At 50.9% G+C, this 18,624-nt stretch overlaps 1 protein-coding gene across 1 annotated transcript; it reads left to right on the top strand.

Moving 5' to 3' along the window:
* The first annotated feature begins 17,809 nt into the window (after nucleotides 1-17,809).
* On the top strand, nucleotides 17,810-18,198 carry LOC147087940 (histone H4). The gene has a single exon (XM_085977847.1). The coding sequence runs from the start codon at nucleotides 17,864-17,866 to the stop codon at nucleotides 18,173-18,175; it is 312 nt and encodes a 103-aa protein (XP_085833973.1). The 5' UTR covers nucleotides 17,810-17,863; the 3' UTR covers nucleotides 18,176-18,198.
* Nucleotides 18,199-18,624: the final 426 nt, after the last annotated feature.

The following is an 18,624-nucleotide window of genomic DNA, read 5'->3' as shown; positions in this document are numbered from 1 at the left end:
CGACTCGCTTACCTACACACTAGCCTTCGTCACTCTGGATCAAGCCCGCCCACACCACCTGTCCAAGTCGATGATGGACATCAAAGTAAACGACCACGCCACGACCTGCCTGTTCGACAGCGGAAGCATGGAGAGCTTCATCCACCCAGACACGGTGAGCCACTACTCCCTCCCTGTCCTGCCAACGCGCAACCGAATCTCGATGGCATCGAGGTCCCATGCCACGGACATTAGCGGCTACTGTGCTGTGACCTTGTCGGTTAAGGGTACAGAGTATAAAAACTTTAAACTCCTCGTCCTCCCCCAGCTCTGCGCTGCCGTCCTACTAGGGCTGGACTTCCAATCCCACCTCCAAAGTGTAACCCTAGCATACGGTGGACCCCTCCCCCCACTCACAGTCGACAACCAGCGAAGGTTAAACCACCCACCGCGTAACACCTGCAGCCTATCCACCCTCAAGGTGCCGCCACCTTCCCTGTTCGCTAACCTCACCCCCGACTGCAAACCCGTCGCTACCAAGAGCAGGCGGTACAGCGCTGGGGACAGAGCTTTCATTAGCTCTGAGGTGCAGCGTCTCCTGAAGGAGGGCATCATCGAGGGGAGCAACAGCCCCTGGCGTGCCCAGGTCGTGGTCGTTAAGACCGGCGATAAAAATCGCCTGGTCATCGACTACAGCCAGACCATAAACAGATACACCCAGCTGGACGCATACCCCCTACCCCGCATATCTGACATGGTCAATCAGATTGCACAATACCGCGTATTCTCGACCATCGACCTTAAGTCGGCCTACCACCAACTCCCTATCCACCCCGAGGACCGCCAGTACACTGCCTTCGAGGCGAATGGGCGCCTATACCACTTCCTTAGGGTCCCCTTCGGTGTCACCAACGGGGTCTCGGTCTTCCAAAGGGAGATGGACCGGATGGTTGACCAGAACGGACTGCAGGCCACATTCCCCTACCGAGATAACGTCACCATCTGCGGCCGCGACCGGCAGGACCACGACGTGAATCTGGAGAAATTCCTCCGTACAGCCCAACGGCTGAACCTCACCTACAATAAGGAGAAATGTGTGTTTAATACCTCGCGCCTTGCCATCCTTGGCTGTGTAGTAGAGAACGGACTCATCGGCCCCGACCCCGAAAGAATGCACCCCCTCATGGAGCTACCCCTCCCCCACTGCCCTAAGGCACTTAAGAGAACCCTGGGGCTCTTCGCCTACTATGCCCAATGGGTGCCCAATTATGCGGACAAAGCCAGACCCCTCATGAAGTCCACATCCTTCCCCCTTACGGAGGAAGCATGCGCAGCCTTCTCCCTCATTAAGGGAGACATTGCCAAGGCCACTATGCACGCAGTGGATGAGTCCATCCCCTTCCAAGTCGAGAGCGATGCATCCGACTTCGCCCTAGCCGCCACCCTTAACCAGGAGGGGAGACCGGTGGCCTTCTTCTCAAGGACCCTACAGGGCCCTGAGATCCGACACTCGTCGGTCGAGAAGGAGGCCCAGGCGATTGTGGAGGCGGTACGACGCTGGAGGCACTACCTGGCAGGCAAACGATTTACCCTCCTTACCGACCAACGTTCGGTCACTTTTATGTTTAATAACAAGCTGAGGGGCAAAATCAAGAATGACAAGATCTTGAGGTGGAGAATCGAGCTCTCCACCTACGATTATGATATCTTGTACCGGCCAGGTAAGCTGAACGAACCCCCCGATGCTCTGTCACGAATTACATGCGCCAGCGCGCAAAGTGATAGACTTCAGACCCTCCACAACGACCTCTGCCACCCCGGGGTCACCAGACTTTACCACTTCATTAAGGCCCGCAACCTGCCCTACTCCATCGAGGAGGTCAGGACCATAACCAGGAACTGCCAGACCTGTGCCGAGTGCAAACCGCACTTCTTTAGGCCGGACAGAGCAAGCCTGATCAAGGCCACCCGCCCCTTCGAGCGCCTGAGCATCGACTTTAAGGGGCCCCTCCCGTCCTCTGACCGTAATGTGTACTTCCTCAACATTGTTGATGAGTACTCCCGTTTCCCCTTTGCCTTCCCCTGCCCAGACATGACCAGTACCACGGTCATTAACTGCCTGAACGACCTCTTCGCCTTGTTCGGGTTCCCAAACTATATACATAGTGACCGGGGCTCCTCTTTCATGAGCGAGGAACTCCGTCAGTTCCTACTAGCGAGAGGTATTGCAGCAAGTAGGACCACCAGCTACAACCCCCGAGGGAACGGCCAGGTGGAAAGAGAGAACGCGACGGTATGGAAGGCCGTCCTCTTAGCCTTAAAGTCTAAGGGCCTCCCAACCTCCCGCTGGCAGGAAGTCCTCCCGACAGCGCTGCACTCCATCCGGTCACTACTTTGCACTGCCGTTAACGCCACCCCCCATGAACGAATGTTTTTTTTCCCCAGGAAGTCGACTACGGGAACCACTCTACCAACCTGGCTGACATCTCCGGGGCCCGTCTTGCTGTGAAAGCACGTGAGGGCCCATAAAACAGACCCCCTGCTCGAGAGGGTGAACCTCCTGCACGCCAACCCCCAGTACGCCTACGTGGCTTACCCAGACGGGCGGGAGGACACTGTCTCCTTACGAGACCTCGCACCCTCGGGCACTCCGGAGACACCACCTTTACCCCCCCCCACCACCCCCCCAATTCCAGCCCAGGTAGACGGCATGCCGGAACCCCACGAGCCTTCGCCGACCACGCAGACACCAGCACTAACACCGGATAATGCAGCACCGCCGCTGCGACGATCGGAGAGGCTTACGAGGCCTCCGGACAGACTGACATACCAGAACTGGTAGTACACTTCACCCCGCCGGACTCAAATCTAAACAAGGGGTGAATGTGGTAAACCACTTTTATCGTTACACTATAGTTATCACTGTTGTATTGTTATCACCGTTATCACTGTTGTATCACGATACGAGGTCGCCTCTTGTCACGCTGTTATACCTGGGCTGACCACCTCCGACTCCGCCCATGGCTCCACCTACCTGCCCAGGTACAAAGGTAGTCGACTGGCTGGTATTCCTCCTTGTTGGACCCGATCACCCACGAGGGTGGGCTCTGTTATTTAGTCAATAAAAACCTTTAGTTACGTTCCTAACTCGTCGCTTTTTATTGGACGAATTGATAGGTATATCACTCTGTACCAGTCAATTCCTGATAATAGAGTATTTGTTTTCCCTTCTACCTCTCAATGTCTGCTATGGAAGAGAGGGGTTACTCTGAACCTGTAAGTTTCTGGTACTTGAGTCTTTATCTGTCTGCTTCATTAAGTACCTGTCAGCTTCTATTATGTGCATGCGAGTTTCAATCTGTATCTGTCAGTCAATGGAATGAGAGTTTGTTTCTTTCTTTTTAACTGACAGTGTCTGGTATGTGACTTTGGAATTAATTCTGTATCTGTTTGTTTCTTGTATGTGCAGGTTGGTTGCAGTCTGTACCTACCAGTTTCTGTTATGTGAGTGAGGATTTTAATCAGTACCTACCAGTTTCTGGTATGTGAGTGTGTGTTTTACTTTATGCATGTCTGCTCTGGGATGCAAGTGTGGGTTATAAAATGTTTCTGTCAATCTCTGGGCTGTTATTAGGGCTTTGCTCGTTGTCTGACTGTTTCTGGTATGTGAGTATGGGTTTGCTTCTGTAACTGTCAGTTTCTGGTATGCTGGTTGGGTATTAGGCTTTACCTGTCAGTCTCTGTGATGTGAGTGTGGGCTTTTCCATATCTGTCAGTCTCTACAAATACAGAGTAAAGTCCATACTCACATCTCAGTTACAGATGTGTCAGTGTTGATTTTACCCTGTACCTATCATGTCAGTCTCAGGTACGGTAAGTGAATGTGATTCTTCTCAATCTATTAATCTCTGTGTCTCTCGGTCTCTGGTATTGTTTGTGAATGTGAGATTATTTCTGTATCTGGTAAGTTTCTGCTACTGTTTGCGAGTGTGGGGTTGATTATGTATCTGTTACACTGGTAATGTGAGTAAGTGGGAGATTCGTTATGTAATTGGCAGTCTCGTGTACTGGACTATTCTTGCTCTGTGTGAGTTTTGGACTCCATTCCTTCTCCACCTTATGTAGGCCAATGCTAGTTTGACTTTATCTGTGACTGTCTCAGGAGGAGGTTTGGTTCAGTCCATTACCTCTGATTGTCTGGTCTTGTATGTTGGCTGTTGGGTTTGATAGTCTGTGTACAGCCAGCAGTGTGGATTGACACCGTATCAGTGTCTATCTGTTCGTGTGTGTGAGTAAAGGAGTGAAAATATATCTGCCTGTCAGAGCGATATGTTTGGACTTTGAAACAACATCTTATTCTACTGCTGCAAGTGACTGTGAGATTCATAATGTATCTGTGGGAATTCGGATCACTGTGGGACTGATTGCTTCTGCTGCCTGTGATAATAGGATTGAGGGCAGTTCTGTGTCTGCGTTCTGTGTGTGAGAAGGAGCTTTCTGACTGTCCCTTGTGTTCCAGATGGAGCAAAGATCACACTTATTTTGGCTCATTGTAGTAGTTTGCTATGAGATTAATACAAGAACAATATAAGTTATAATATATGGATTGGTGTCGCTAGAATATAAAAATAAAGTTATATTAATGTGTTTGTTTATAATGAAGTAATGTATCTTCAGAGGGGAAATCGCGATACAAACATTGTCTGACCTCACTGCAGTAGAGCGGCACGCAGATTCTCCACGCCAGGTGTGTAGGACGGTTCTATAATAATTATCAGCATCCAGACACAACCCAAACCCAGCTCTGGACCATGAATGGGACCATCCGATTGGCACAGTCCAGGTTTATATCTCCCAGTCCCAAGTGACTATATATAAAATTCTGGATCACTTCCTGCAAGATAGCCAGAGGTACCTGGTCTGTACAAATAATTGTTTTCAGTCTATTGAAACCGAGTTGAGGGCCTGTGTCGATAAAAGACTGCCACAGAACCCGTATCCATATGAATTTGACAGAGTGTATCCATATGTATTTGCCGGAGCGACAATGTATCTTTCGATCACCAGCAACACCTTTCTGGAGAACACAACGCACCGAAACAAAATAACCGATCATTGAAATGTATTCTTTCACACTTCTCACCTGGTGCCTGCAATAGATACACTTTGTGAAACTCCTCACATCCTCACAGTCAGGCTGTGTTTCCACTGTTCCCTGTCCTAGAACAACAGACACGGTGAGATTGCAAATGATTCAGGAACGTTCACTCCTGATTTGGGGGAAGAAAGCAGCAATGATTTGAAAGAGCGAGGTGATGTACTTTCTCTGTTACCTTACACTGTACACAGAGCCCGAGAAAGGCCTCACCCCTCCCCCTACTCTCTCCATGTTCCGGAACTGGTTCCGCTCCAATCTGTCTCTTACAAAGAGCCCCCGGTTGCCGCTAAACTTACCCCGACTCAAAGCCCATCTGTGGACACAGTCCCAATGCGATGTGCTGCTGTGAGGAGGCTGCTGTTTGCTCCCTTACTCGGGCCCGTGATATCTCCGCTCCCTGATGTGTTCAGCGATCATCAGCCGAGCACAGAGGAAACGCCCCCTGCTGGCAGAGCTGGGGGAGGGGAGCTCGCAGGACACTTCCTGTCACTTTAAACACTGTGTGGAGAGGGGGAGGAGCAGGCAAGTGTTTATCACGCATGCTCAGACCTGTCTTCCTGAACCTGAAATTAAATAAAGCAACAACAACAACAACTTAAATCTATATAGCGCCTTTAACGCAATATATCGTCCCAATCAGCTTCACAGGAGCGTTATCAAAGAAACATTGACACCGAGACGGATAAGGAGATATTAGGAGAGTAGGAAGTGACTCTGGACACGTCAGTTGCAGCGGGTGAGTGTGAGAGCGACGCGAATCCTGTCCCTTAGAGCGATTTGTTCCCCCAATACTGTATGGAACAATGGAGAGGAACAGGCTCTGTCAATCTCAGACACTGAACTGCTGGTGAGTGGTGTTAGATCCGTGGTTCAGTGGATAAATAATTACACGGATGCTGTACATAAACAAATCACAGGTCTTTACTGGAGGAGGGTCATCTCTAGACTGGGGTACAGAGGCATGCGCACAGCTTATATACCAGTGTGGTTACTGCCGGTACTACAGTATACAGGAGCTGTAATAGTAGTTCTGACTTAAAGCACATACACGACAATTCCTCCCTTTTTATATTAATAATACCCCCTTAATATTCAAATAACAATTACATTTTTACATGTACATTCAATAACAAAAGTCCATTTATAGATTCAGTCTTTGGTGCGGCTTCCTGCCCCTTTCAGGATAGTGCCTTTCCGGAGGTTCTTGTTCTTGGTGCAGAGGTGATTCTGACCCCTTTCAACGGGTAGTTCATCGGGTTCCACTGCTACTGGGTCTGAAGTAGATGCTACCGGTATGTCGGGTTCATCCCCAGGTACTTGAGACATGGGTTTGACGCCTTCCTGGGACGCTAAGATCTGATCGACGTGACTTCTCACAATGTTCTCCCCGACATCCACTGTGTACATTAATGGCCGCTACCTTGTACATATCATTCCGGGTTGCCACTTCTCTGTTCGATAGTCATGGGCCAAGACTGGCTGCCCTAGATTGAAGCTTATTGTCGGCTTCTCGTTGATGTGCTGGATTTGTTTGTCGTCAACATTTCTTCGCACATTTGGTCTGAGCAAGTCCAGACGAGATCACAACCTTCGATTAAAGAACATCATGGCCGGGGTCTGGTTGGTAACTGCATGCATCGCGTTTCGGTAGGCTGATAAGAAATTGTCCATCTTATGCTGTAGTGGAATTTCCTCATCGCACATGGCCTTTATCGCCTTCTTAAAGGTTTGTACGAACCTCTCAGCCAATCCATTGGTGACTGGATGATACGGGGTGGATGTGTAATGCCTTACCCCATTCCTTTTCATGAATTTTTGGAACTCGTCGGACACAAACTGTGGTCCATTATGAGAGCAGATCTGCTCTGGCAAACCGTTTCTGGCAAATATGGTCCGTAGGACTGCAATCGTTTTCTCTGTAGTGGTTGAAGACATCTTTATCACCTCAGGCCACTTTGAATGAGCATCCACTGCTATTAAGAACATTGAGTCCATGAATGGACCAGCGAAATCAATGTGCACCCGTTGCCATGGAGAGGAGGGCCACTCCCATGGGTGTAGAGGGGCATGTGGTGGTGCATTTTGGACCTTTTGGCATCCTAAGCAGCTCTTAGTTAGGTCTTCGATTTGCTGATCGATTCCTGGCCACTGCACATAAGCCCTAGCAAGGCTTTTCATTTTCACTCCTCCCAGATGACCTTCATGTAGCTCCTTTAGCACCCTCTCCCTTAACTTGGGTGGAATCACCTCTCTGGATCCAAAAATCACTGTCCCCTGGCATACTGACAGCTGTTCTCTTCTGGATGAGAATGCTGGCAATAGTGAGTCTCCAAGTGTTGGCCATCCCCTCACCGTCAATTCATATACCCGTGACAGCATCGGATCATTGCTGGTCACCTTCTCTATATCCGCATTTCTTGCTGGCAATCATTCAATTATCGACGAATAAAATATCTCGATCGGGTCCACTGCTGGTGCTTCCTCCACCATAGGCAGTGGCAGGCGCGATAGCCCATCAGCGTTCCCATGCTGTTTCGTGCCTTTATATTCTATTTCATATTGATTCGCCCCTAGAAACAGGGACCATCTTTGTAACCGCTGTGAAGTCATTACTGGCACGCCCTTCTTAGGATTAAAGATGGAGACAAGTGTTTGGTCGTCAGTCAGCTAGGTGAACTTCTGCCGATGCAGATAATGGTTGAATTTTTTTACTCCCCATATTAGGCTGAGGGCCTCCCTGTCAATCTGGGCGTAGTTGCGCTCGGCTGAGGTTAGTGACCGAGACGCAAATGCTACTGGCCTTTCCAACCCATCTGGGAATTTGTGCGACAGCACCGCTCCAATGCCATAGGGGGATGCATCACATGCTGAACGAATTGGTAGTGCTGGGTTGAAATGGGCCAACACCTCTTTTGATGTGATCAATTCTTTACACTTCTAGAAAGCTCGTCTACGTTCGTCATTCCACTTCCATGGTACCCCTGTTTGCAGTAGGATGTTCAGTGGGTGTAATACTGCAGACAAATTTGGTAAGAACTTGTGGTAATAGTTTACCAGCCCGAGGAACGACTTCAGTTGTGACACATTTTCCAGTGCTGGAGCCTTGACTACTGCCTCAATCTGGTCAGGGGACTTATGTAACCCCTCTTCATCGATGACGTGGGCACAATACGAGATCTGTTTCTGGAAAAACTCGCACTTGTGGCGATTAGCTCGTAGCCCATATTCCTTTAATCTGGCGAGCACCTTCTCCAAGTTAGCAAGGTGATCACCGTCATTTTCGCCCGTGAACAAGATGTCGTCCAAATAACACTGGGTCCCTGGAATCCCTTGCAGGACCTGATCCTTCGCCCTTTGCCAGATAGCCGGAGCCGAGGCTACTCCAAACACCAGCCGGTTGTATTGATAGAGACCTTTATGGGTGTTGATCATAAGGTAATGTTTCGCAGCTTCTTCTACCTCCATTTGCAAGTACACCTGGGCTAGATCAATTTTGGTGAAGCGTTTACCACCAGATAGCGAGGCGAAAATATCCTCAATTCGTGGAAGCAGATATTGCACCGTGTGAAGGACTGGGTTCACTGTCACCTTAAAATCCCCACAGATGCGGACATTCTTTGGTCCCCCAGGCACATTACTCAACGACCTCTTCATTACAGGAACGATGGGTGTAGCCCACTCGCTCCAGTCCACTTTGGACAGTACTGCTGAACGTTTCAACACTTCCAGCTCTGCTTCAACCGCTGGTCTGATCGCATAAGGCACTGGTCTGGCCTTCAGAAACTTTGGACTTGCATTATCCTCTTTTTTAATTGTTGCTGTTATTCCTTTTAGTGTTCCTAGTCGCTCCTGGAAAACTTCTTTTGCGTCAGTTAGCATTTTTGACAGTTGTCCAGATGTGACATCGTCATCCTTTTTGGCCTCCACCTTCAGTGCATGTATGGAATGCCAATCTAAATGTAGCTTCCGGATCCATTCACGTCCTAGCAGTGGTGGTCCTCCATTTGGCAATACATATATAACCATTTCAAATATTTCCTGACATTTATATGTCACTTTCACCCTTATTTTTCCTTTGGGGTAGACTTTTTGCCCCGTATATGTCTTCAAGACAATCTCTGTAGCTTTCAAGGGTATGTGTGAAAATAGCTGCTTGTAGTCTCTTTGATTTATGACTGTTAGAGCTGACCCTGTGTCCAATTCAATTTCCACTTGGACTCCATCTATCTTGAGTGTAACCCAGATAGTCTGGTGATCCTCCATTTCAGTTACATTATGTAGTTTCAGACAAACCAGCTCCTTGCTTCCGGAGTCTGTGTCACTTTTCTGTTCATCTGAACCACTGTCCATCACCTGGTGTAACTTTTTGTACTTCTCCTGTGGAGATTTCTTACTGTTGGGTTTCTTCCCAGACCTGCAGACTCTTGCTATGTGTCCTGCTTTCCCACACTGTCTGCACACTTGGTCCTTGAACCAACAATCTTTCTGGTCATGTGTTGTTCTGCCACAGCGATAGCACTTCCCTGTTCCATAGGTCATTTAATTGGTGCCATATTCTTGCGGTCTCCGTTGTACCTCTGCAGTGCCCCTTGTGGCTGCTTCGTGTGATACTGCCATATTGAAAGCTTTGTCCAGCGTAAGGTCCTTTTCTGATAGAAGCCATTTCTGGGTTCCTTCACTTTGTAGCCCACACAAAAACTTGTCCCTTAACGTGTCTGCTAGTCCCGCTCCAAACTGGCAGTATTTCAATAGCTTGCGCAGTTCCGTTAGGTACTCAGCATTGCTTTCGCCTTTGTGTTGGTTCCTTTTATGCAACTTAAATTGTTCTGCTATCAGCAGCGGTGTGGGGTTTAAGTGGTCCTGTAGGATTTCTACTATGCTTTCAAAATTCTTGTTTACCGGCTTTTCTGGGGTTATTAGATTTCGCAGTAACCCATAAGTTTTTGTACGCATGGAATTTAACAGAACAATGCTTTATTAGCACCTGGCACTTCATTCGCCCTGCAGTACACCTCAATACGTTCCACATATGTCTCCCAATCTTCGACTTCATTATCGAATGTAGAGATACTGCCACTCTTCGGCATCCTTGGCTGTGCGTTAACTATCCCCAATGGCGCCTCCCGTGCTTCACCTTCTTCTCCGCTGGCAAAAATGGCGTCTCCCGTGCTTTCCTTCATTCCCGCGCTCGCCCGTCTTCTCCGCTGCGGCTTCACAAAATGGCATCTCCCGCGCTCTTCCTTCTTCTCAGTGGCTCCTCCTGCGCTCTCCCTGCTTCTCTACAGCTCAATGGCACATCCCGCGCTCTCCATGCTTCTCCGTGTCTCCCCTTGCTTCGCCCCGCAGACCCTGATCAGCCCGTGATCCCTGGCTCTGCTCTGCGCATTCTTCTCTTGATATTTGTCGACGCTGCTCAGTCTAGAATCCGGCTGTTTCTTACCCTCTCTCTCTCTCCGGTTTGCAGTATTTTTCCTCGACGCCACTTGGTGATCAATCCCCGGCTGCGCCCTGCTCTCTTCACCCTCTTTCGTACCCCGTCGACGCTGCCCGGCTCTCTCTCTCTGCCATCGGTCGGCTCCAGCCGCCGCTGCTCGGGAAGGGTCTGCTCTGCACCTGTCGTTGGTCTCTTACTGCTCGTTGTGGCTGGGGAACCACAGCCTCCCCAGCGAAGTTGGATCTCTGCCTGACTGCTGGGCGGTTGCTTGCGGTCGACACCCATGTTCCTGGACTCAACTATTTTTTTTTATGTTGCAGGTAGATTCGCATGAACACTCGTCACCACTGTTACATCCGTGGTTCAGTGGATAAATAATTACACAGATGCTGTACATAAAAAAAAAATAGGTCTTTACTGGAGGAGGGTCATTTCTAGACTGGGGTACAGAGGCATGCGCACAGCTTATATACCAGTGTGGTTACTGCCGGTACTACATTATACAGGAGGTGTAAAAAGTAGTTCTGACTTAAAGCACATACACTACAAGTGGGGAGTTTAATCAGTCTCTGCCTGTCTCTGTTTGGTGTGTAGGCAACAGATGCCAGACATAGAAACATAGAAGGTAGGAGCAAGAGTAGGCCATTCGGTCCCTCGAGCCTGCTCCGCCCTTCAATGCGATTATGGCTGATCATCGAAGTTCAGTACCCAGTCCCTGCTTTCTCCCCATACCCCTTGATCCTTAAGAAATATATTGTGGTAAACCACGTTCACTATCGTATCACTGTTAGTAGTTAGCACTGTTCACCACTGTTCGTTATAACTGTATCACTGACCACTATTGTATCACGGTACGAGGTTGCCTCTTGCCACACTGCTATACCTGGGATGACCACTGCCGACTCCGCCTTGGCTCCACCCACCAGGCCAGGTATAAAGGTGAGCGACTGGCTGGTATTCCTCCTGCTTGGATCGGATCACCCACAAGAGTGGGCTCTGTTATTTAGTCAATAAAAACCTTTAGTCACCTTCGTAACTCTTCGCCTTTTATTGGAGGAATTGATAGGTATATCAATTTTATTGACTAAATTTAATGATGTCCGACAACGAGTCACAACCGGCGGAGGAGCCACCAGCGCAGCTCCCAGGAGCACAGCCACACCAGCCAGCTTGGCTGCGAGCCCTCAGACCGCCGTACCTGGACCTGAACCCACGAGCAGCAAACTCAGCCGCAGACTTTAAACACTGGCTGGTCTGCTTCGAATCATACCTGAGAGAATCCAGCGTCCCTCAGGCATCCAAACTAAGTGTCCTGCAGGCACAACTGAGCCCGAGAGTATACACTCTCATCGAGGACATGACTACCTACGAGACCGCCATCAACCTGCTGAAACAGAAGTACTGGACCCCGGTAAACTACATGTACGCTAGGCACCTCCTAAGATCACGGCCGCAACAGCCAGGAGAATCAGTAGCCGAATTCTCACAGGCGCTATATGCACTCGCCAGGAACTCTGACTTTAAATCGGTGTCGGCAGCCGAAAATACTGAAGATAATATCCGCGACGCATTCCTGAAAGGCCTACGGTCCGAGTACTCACGGCAAAGACTGCTGGAAGCTAAAGACCTCAGCATGGAAAAAGCTGAAGCCCTCGCTATCTCCCTGGAAGTGGCCCACCAAGATCAGGAAGCATTCACCAGGTACTGCTCGCGACCCTGGGACTCGGGCCCGACCCCTACCACAGCACCCTTCCCAGCGCCGCCCCCGGGACCTACCTCTGCGTCGGCGTCCCGGACCTGACCGGCCCCGCCACCCCCGGCACCGGCCCCGACATCGGGCATCCGCGATCGGGCCGCCGGCTGTTTTTTTTGTGGCCAGGAGAAGCACCCGAGGACGCGCTGCCCAGCCAAGAACTCCATATGCAAAACCTGCCTGAAGAAAGGCCACTTCTCCAAGGCCCGCAGGAGCGGATCCTCAGAGGCCAGCAGTGCCGCATGCGAACTATGGGGGCGGCCATCTTTGTTTAGGGCAACTGAGGCCAGCATCCCCACACATGAGTCATGGGGGCGGCCATCTTTGATTAAGGCAACCGACCCCAATAGTGCCTCATGTGAGCTACGGGGGCAGCCATCTTCTCCGTCATTTTGCCCTACCTCGTGGGAGACGCCATTTTACTCGCCACGCCCGACCGCCTCGCCCGCAGATGACAACGACTCGTTCAGCTACACACTAGCTTCCGTCACCCTGGACCAAGCCCGCCCGCACCATCTGTCCAAGTCAATGATGGACATCAAAGTGAACGGCCACGCCACGACCTGCCTGTTCGATAGCGGAAGCACGGAGAGCTTCATCCACCCAGACACGGGGAGCCACTACTCCCTCTCTGTCCTACCAACGCGCATCCGAATCTCGATGGCATCGAGGTCCCACGCCACGGACATCAGCGGCTATTGTGTCGTGACCCTGTCGGTTAAGGGCACGGAGTATAAAAACTTTAAACTCCTCGTCCTCCCCCATCTCTACGCTGCCGTCCTACTAGGGCTGGATTCCAATCCCACCTCCAAAGCGTAACCCTAGCATACGGTGGACCCCTCCCCCCACTCACAGTCAACAACCAGCAAACGTTAAACCGCCCACCGCGTAACACCTGCAGCCTCTCCACCCTCAAGGTCCCGCCACCCTCTCTGTTTGCAAACCTTACCCCTGACTGCAAACCCGTCGCTACCAAGAGCAGGCGGTATAGCGCCGGGGACAAAGCCTTCATTAGCTCTGAGGTGCGGCGCCTCCTGAAAGAGGGCATTATCGAGGGGAGCAGCAGCCCCTGGCGTGCCCAGGTCGTAGTAAAGACCGGCGATAAAAACCGCCTGGTCATCGACTACAGCCAGACCATAAACAGATATACCCAGCTGGACGCATACCCCCTCCCCCGCAAATCTGACATGGTCAATCAGATTGCACAGTATAAAGTATTCTCGACCATCGACCTGAAGTCGGCCTACCACCAACTCCCTATCCACCCTGAGGACCGCCAGTATACCGCCTTCGAGGCGAATGGGCGCCTATACCACTTCCTTAGGGTCCCCTTCGGTGTCACTAATGGGGTCTCGGTCTTCCAAAGGGAGATGGACCAGATGGTTGACCAGAACGAACTGCAGGCTACATTCCCCTACCTAGATAACGTCACTATCTGCGGCCGCGACCGGCAGGAACATGACGCGAATCTGGAGAAATTCCTCCGTACGGCCCAACGGCTGAACCTCACCTACAATAAGGAGAAATGCGTGTTTAACACCACGCGCCTTGCCATCCTCGGCTGCGTAGTGGAGAACGGAATCATCGGCCCCGACCCAGAAAGAATGCGCCCCCTCATGGAGCTACCCCTCCCCCACTGCCCTAAAGCACTTAGGAGAACCCTGGGGCTTTTCGCCTACTATGCCCAATGGGTACCCAATTACGCGGACAAAGCCAGACCCCTCCTGAAAGCCACTTCCTTCCCCCTCACGGAGGAGGCATGCGCGGCCTTCTCCCTCATTAAGGGAGACATAGCCAAGGCCACGATGCACGCAGTGGACGAGTCCATCCCCTTCCAGGTGGAGAGCGACGCATCCGACTTTGCCTTAGCCGCCACCCTAAACCAGGAGGGGAGGCCAGTGGCCTTCTTCTCAAGGACCCTACAGGGCCCCGAGATCCGACATTCGTCGGTCGAGAAAGAGGCCCAGGCGATCGTGGAGGCAGTACGGCGCTGGAGGCACTACCTGGCAGGCAAACGATTTACCCTCCTCACCGACCAGCGTTCGGTGGCTTTCATGTTTAATAACAAGCTGAAGGGCAAAATCAAGAATGACAAGATTTTGAGATGGAGAATCGAGCTCTCCACCTACGATTATCAGGCAAGCTGAACGAATCCCCTGATGCCCTTTCACGAATGACATGCGCCAGCGCGCATATCAATAGGCTTCAGACCCTCCACGACCAGCTCTGCCACCCCGGAGTCACCTGACTCTACTATTTCATTAAGGCCCGCAACCTGACCTACTCCATCGAGGAGGTCAGGACCATGACCAGGAACTGCCAGACCTGTGCGGAGTGCAAACCGCACTTCTATAGGCCGGACCGAGCAAGCCTGATCAAGGCCACCCGCCCCTTCGAGCGCCTGAGCATCGACTTTAAGGGGCCCCTCCCGTCCCCTGACCGTAATGTGTACTTCCTCAACATCGTTGATGAGTACTCCCGTTTCCCCTTTGCCTTCCCCTGCCCCGACATGACCAGTAGCACGGTCATTAAGTGCCTGAATGCCCTCTTCGCCTTGTTCGGGTTCCCGAACTATATACACAGCGACCGGGGCTCCTCCTTCATGAGCGAGGAACTCCGGCAATTCCTCCTAGAGAGAGGTATTGCAGCAAGCAGGACCACCAGCTACAACCCCAGAGGTAACGGTCAGGTGGAAAGAGAGAACGCGACGGTATGGAAGGCCGTCCTCTTAGCCTTAAAGTCTAAGGGCCTCCCAACCTCCCGCTGGCAAGAAGTCCTCCCGACAGTGCTGCACTCCATCCGTTCATTACTTTGCACGGCCACTAACACCACCCCCCATGAACGAATGTTCGTTTTCCCCAGGAAGTCGACTACGGGAACCACTCTACCAACCTGGCTGACCGCCCCGGGGCCGGTCTGGCTGCGGAAACACGTGAGGGCCCATAAAACGGACCCCCTGGTCGAGAGGGTGAACCTCCTGCACGCCAACCCCCAGTACGCCTACGTGGCGTACCCAGACGGGCGGGAGGACACTGTCTCCCTACGAGACCTCGCACCCTCAGCCGATCCGGAAACACTGCCACCAACCCCCCCAACCTCAGCCCAGGTAGACGACATGCCGGAACCCCACGAGCCCTCGCCGACCACGCAAACACCAGCATCAACACCGGATAAGGCACCAGCACCGGATAAGGCAACACCACCGCTGCGGCGATCGGAGAGGCTTACGAAGCCTCCGGACAGACTGAACTACCAGAATTGGTAGTACACTTCACCCCGCCGGACTTAATTCTAAACAAGGGGTGAATGTGGTAAACCACGTTCACTATCGTATCACTGTTAGTAGTTAGCACTGTTCACCACTGTTCGTTATAACTGTATCACTGACCACTATTGTATCACGGTACGAGGTCGCCTCTTGCCACACTGCTATACCTGGGATGACCACTGCCGACTCCGCCTTAGCTCCACTCACCAGGCGAGGTATAAAGGTGAGCGACTGGCTGGTGTTCCTCCTGCTTGGATCGGATCACCCACGAGAGTGGGCTCTGTTATTTAGTCAATAAAAACCTTTAGTCACCTTCGTAACTCTTCGCCTTTTATTGGAGGAATTGATAGGTATATCATATATACAACTCCTTCTTGCATATATTTAATGTATTGGCCTCTACTGCCTTCTGTGGTAGAGAATTCCACAGGTTCACCACTCTCTGGGTGAAGAAATTTCTCCTCATTTCTGTCCTAAAAGGCCTACCCCTTATCCTTAGACTCTGACACCTGATTCTGGACTGCCCGACCATCGGGAACTTCCTTCCTGCATCTAGTCTGTCCAGTCCTGTCAGAATTATATAAGTTTCAATGAGCTCCCCTCTCATTCTTCTAAACTCCAACGAGTACAAGCCCAATTGATCCAATCTCTCCTCCTACGTCTTTCCTGCCATCCCAGGTAACAGTCTGGTGAATCTTCGCTGAACTCCTTCCATGGCAAGTACATCCTCCCTCAGATAAGGCGACCAAAACTGCACACAATACTCAAGATGTGGTCTCACCAAGGCCCTGTACAACTGCAGCAAGACATCCTTGTTCCTGTACTCAAACCCTCTCGCTATGAAGGCCAACATACCATTTGCCTTCTTAACCGCCTGCTGCACCTGCATGCTTACCTTCAGCGACTGGTGCACAAGGACACCCAGACAAGATCCCGGGCCGGTGAGTCTGTCACCCCATGTGTCTGTCTCTGTGACTTGTGCACAAGATCAATCCCCAGTCAGCAAATCCCCCAGCCCTGCCAGTTATATCTGGATCGATGCTGAACCTCTCAGTTTTCGGTCTATTGAATCCGAGTTTAAGCCATGTGTGGTAAACAGAATGTCTCACTATTTCTGTGAATAATACTATATTCTAAAAGCAGGCTAGGATACACACAGACAAACTGTGACACGTTCCTGCCCCTAAACCTCTCTAACAGAGAGTGCCTGGGCCGCCTGTATCAGAGTACGAACATTAAGACTGACACCATCTCTCTCTCTCTCTCTCATTGCTGTCTCCGGGTGTTGAGAATGGAATGCATCAAACACCAGTTGCTCTGTTCAGTTCCTCAGTTTCGGAGGAGGAGAGAGAGAGGCTAGAGGGGCAGTGAGATCATCATTTCTATTTTCATATAAATCAAACATATTTCTGCCTGCAAACAATATAGTACCTTCAAACCAGATAGTAGTGAACACAGCCACAGCTGTGATTGGCTCCTGCCCCTGAATCTGGGGAACAGACACTGTGAGGAGCGCCGGCCTCAGAGTGTTTAACACTGACTGAGCTGGGAAACTCCAACGAACCCCGAGAATCGGCAGCACAGGCCGAGCGGAGAGGAAAACCTGTCCTGTGAACTGTAAATCTGGGAACAGATTGTGCTGTGAATGAGCTGAGTGAACATTGTGTCAGCGAGAGTGTGTTAAAGGGACGGGCGGGTTAGACTAATGTCACTGTGTTTGTGTGTCCGCCCTCATCGCCGGATTTCAGAGGCAATCTTGTGTAAAATTCAAAGATTTCCCTGTCATAGGATCGCCCTGCCCCCCTGCTCAGCCTTGCAGTGGGAATTAAACGTGAAGCTTTATTTGATTTCAAATTTCAGCCGAAAAACAGAGAACATGTCGGCGATGGGGTGAGAGAGCGCGATCAGTGCAGCAATGAAACGGCGGTAAATCGAAATTGCTGCCTTTACTTCTGATGAAACTTTCTCGGCAGCAGACATTCCGGTCTTCGAGACAGAAAGAGGCCAGTCTGGGAATGTGGAGTGCCCGAGTTTAATTGGAATCGGAGAGTTAATGAGGAGAGAGAAACACAGAGAGGCTGGAGGGGCCGGGAGCTGACAGCAGGATGTCTCCTCCCCTCCCGCTCTCTCTGTTTAATCTCTCACTCTGTCTCCTCCCCTCCCCGCCTCTCTTACTCTGCGCTTTCTCAGTCAGGTCGGAGTCGGCTGTATATAAGAGCAGCCACAAACAGTTTGTTTCTCATTCAGCAGAAGTTTGACTGAAGAATCATCATGACTGGACGAGGCAAAGGAGGCAAAGGACTCGGCAAAGGCGGAGCCAAGCGCCACCGTAAAGTACTCCGTGACAACATCCAGGGCATTACCAAACCAGCCATCCGCCGCCTGGCTCGCCGTGGCGGTGTCAAGCGAATCTCGGGTCTGATCTACGAGGAGACCCGTGGGGTGCTGAAGGTTTTCCTGGAGAATGTGATCAGGGATGCGGTCACCTACACTGAGCACGCCAAGCGCAAGACGGTCACTGCCATGGATGTGGTGTACGCTCTGAAACGGCAGGGCCGCACTCTCTATGGATTCGGCGGCTGAACAACTCGACCCTTTCAACCAAACTCAACACAAAGGCTCTTTTAAGAGCCACCCACAGCCTCACAGAGAGAGCAGTGACCTGGGAACGGGAGATGGTGTAGATTGTTCTCAAAAATAGATTGTGGTCAGAAATATTATTAACAGATATGTGATGTGTTCTGTAATCTTTGAATTTCGCTTTCGGTTGCACCAGGTTTATGGAGTTATTTCCTCAGACGGAACATTCCCTCTCCGTGTAAAGCCACATCGCGTCTACACATTTCTCCATTGTGCAGTTTTACTGTAATGATTATAATTTAATAATTAGTTGGCTGGTCGGACATAAGCCGTTGAGTGGGTTACTGAAAAGAGTCCAACTTGTGAATTTGCAGCCAGACGGTGGTGTCCGGCCCTGATACTGACAGGGTTTGTGAAATTGTGAAATTTCAGTTCAGTCATTCGGGGACCTG

This window comes from Somniosus microcephalus, unplaced genomic scaffold, assembly GCF_052327205.1.
Source record: "Somniosus microcephalus isolate GS21.2 unplaced genomic scaffold, FLI_Smic_1.0 unresolved_chr5, whole genome shotgun sequence".
Classification (NCBI taxonomy): Eukaryota; Metazoa; Chordata; class Chondrichthyes; order Squaliformes; family Somniosidae; genus Somniosus; species Somniosus microcephalus.
This window is presented reverse-complemented; position numbering and strand designations above follow the sequence as displayed.

Bases quoted from the DNA above. Each gene is read 5' to 3' on its own strand.
- LOC147087940 (XM_085977847.1), top strand. From the start codon at position 17,864: ATGACTGGACGAGGCAAAGGAGGCAAAGGACTCGGCAAAGGCGGAGCC.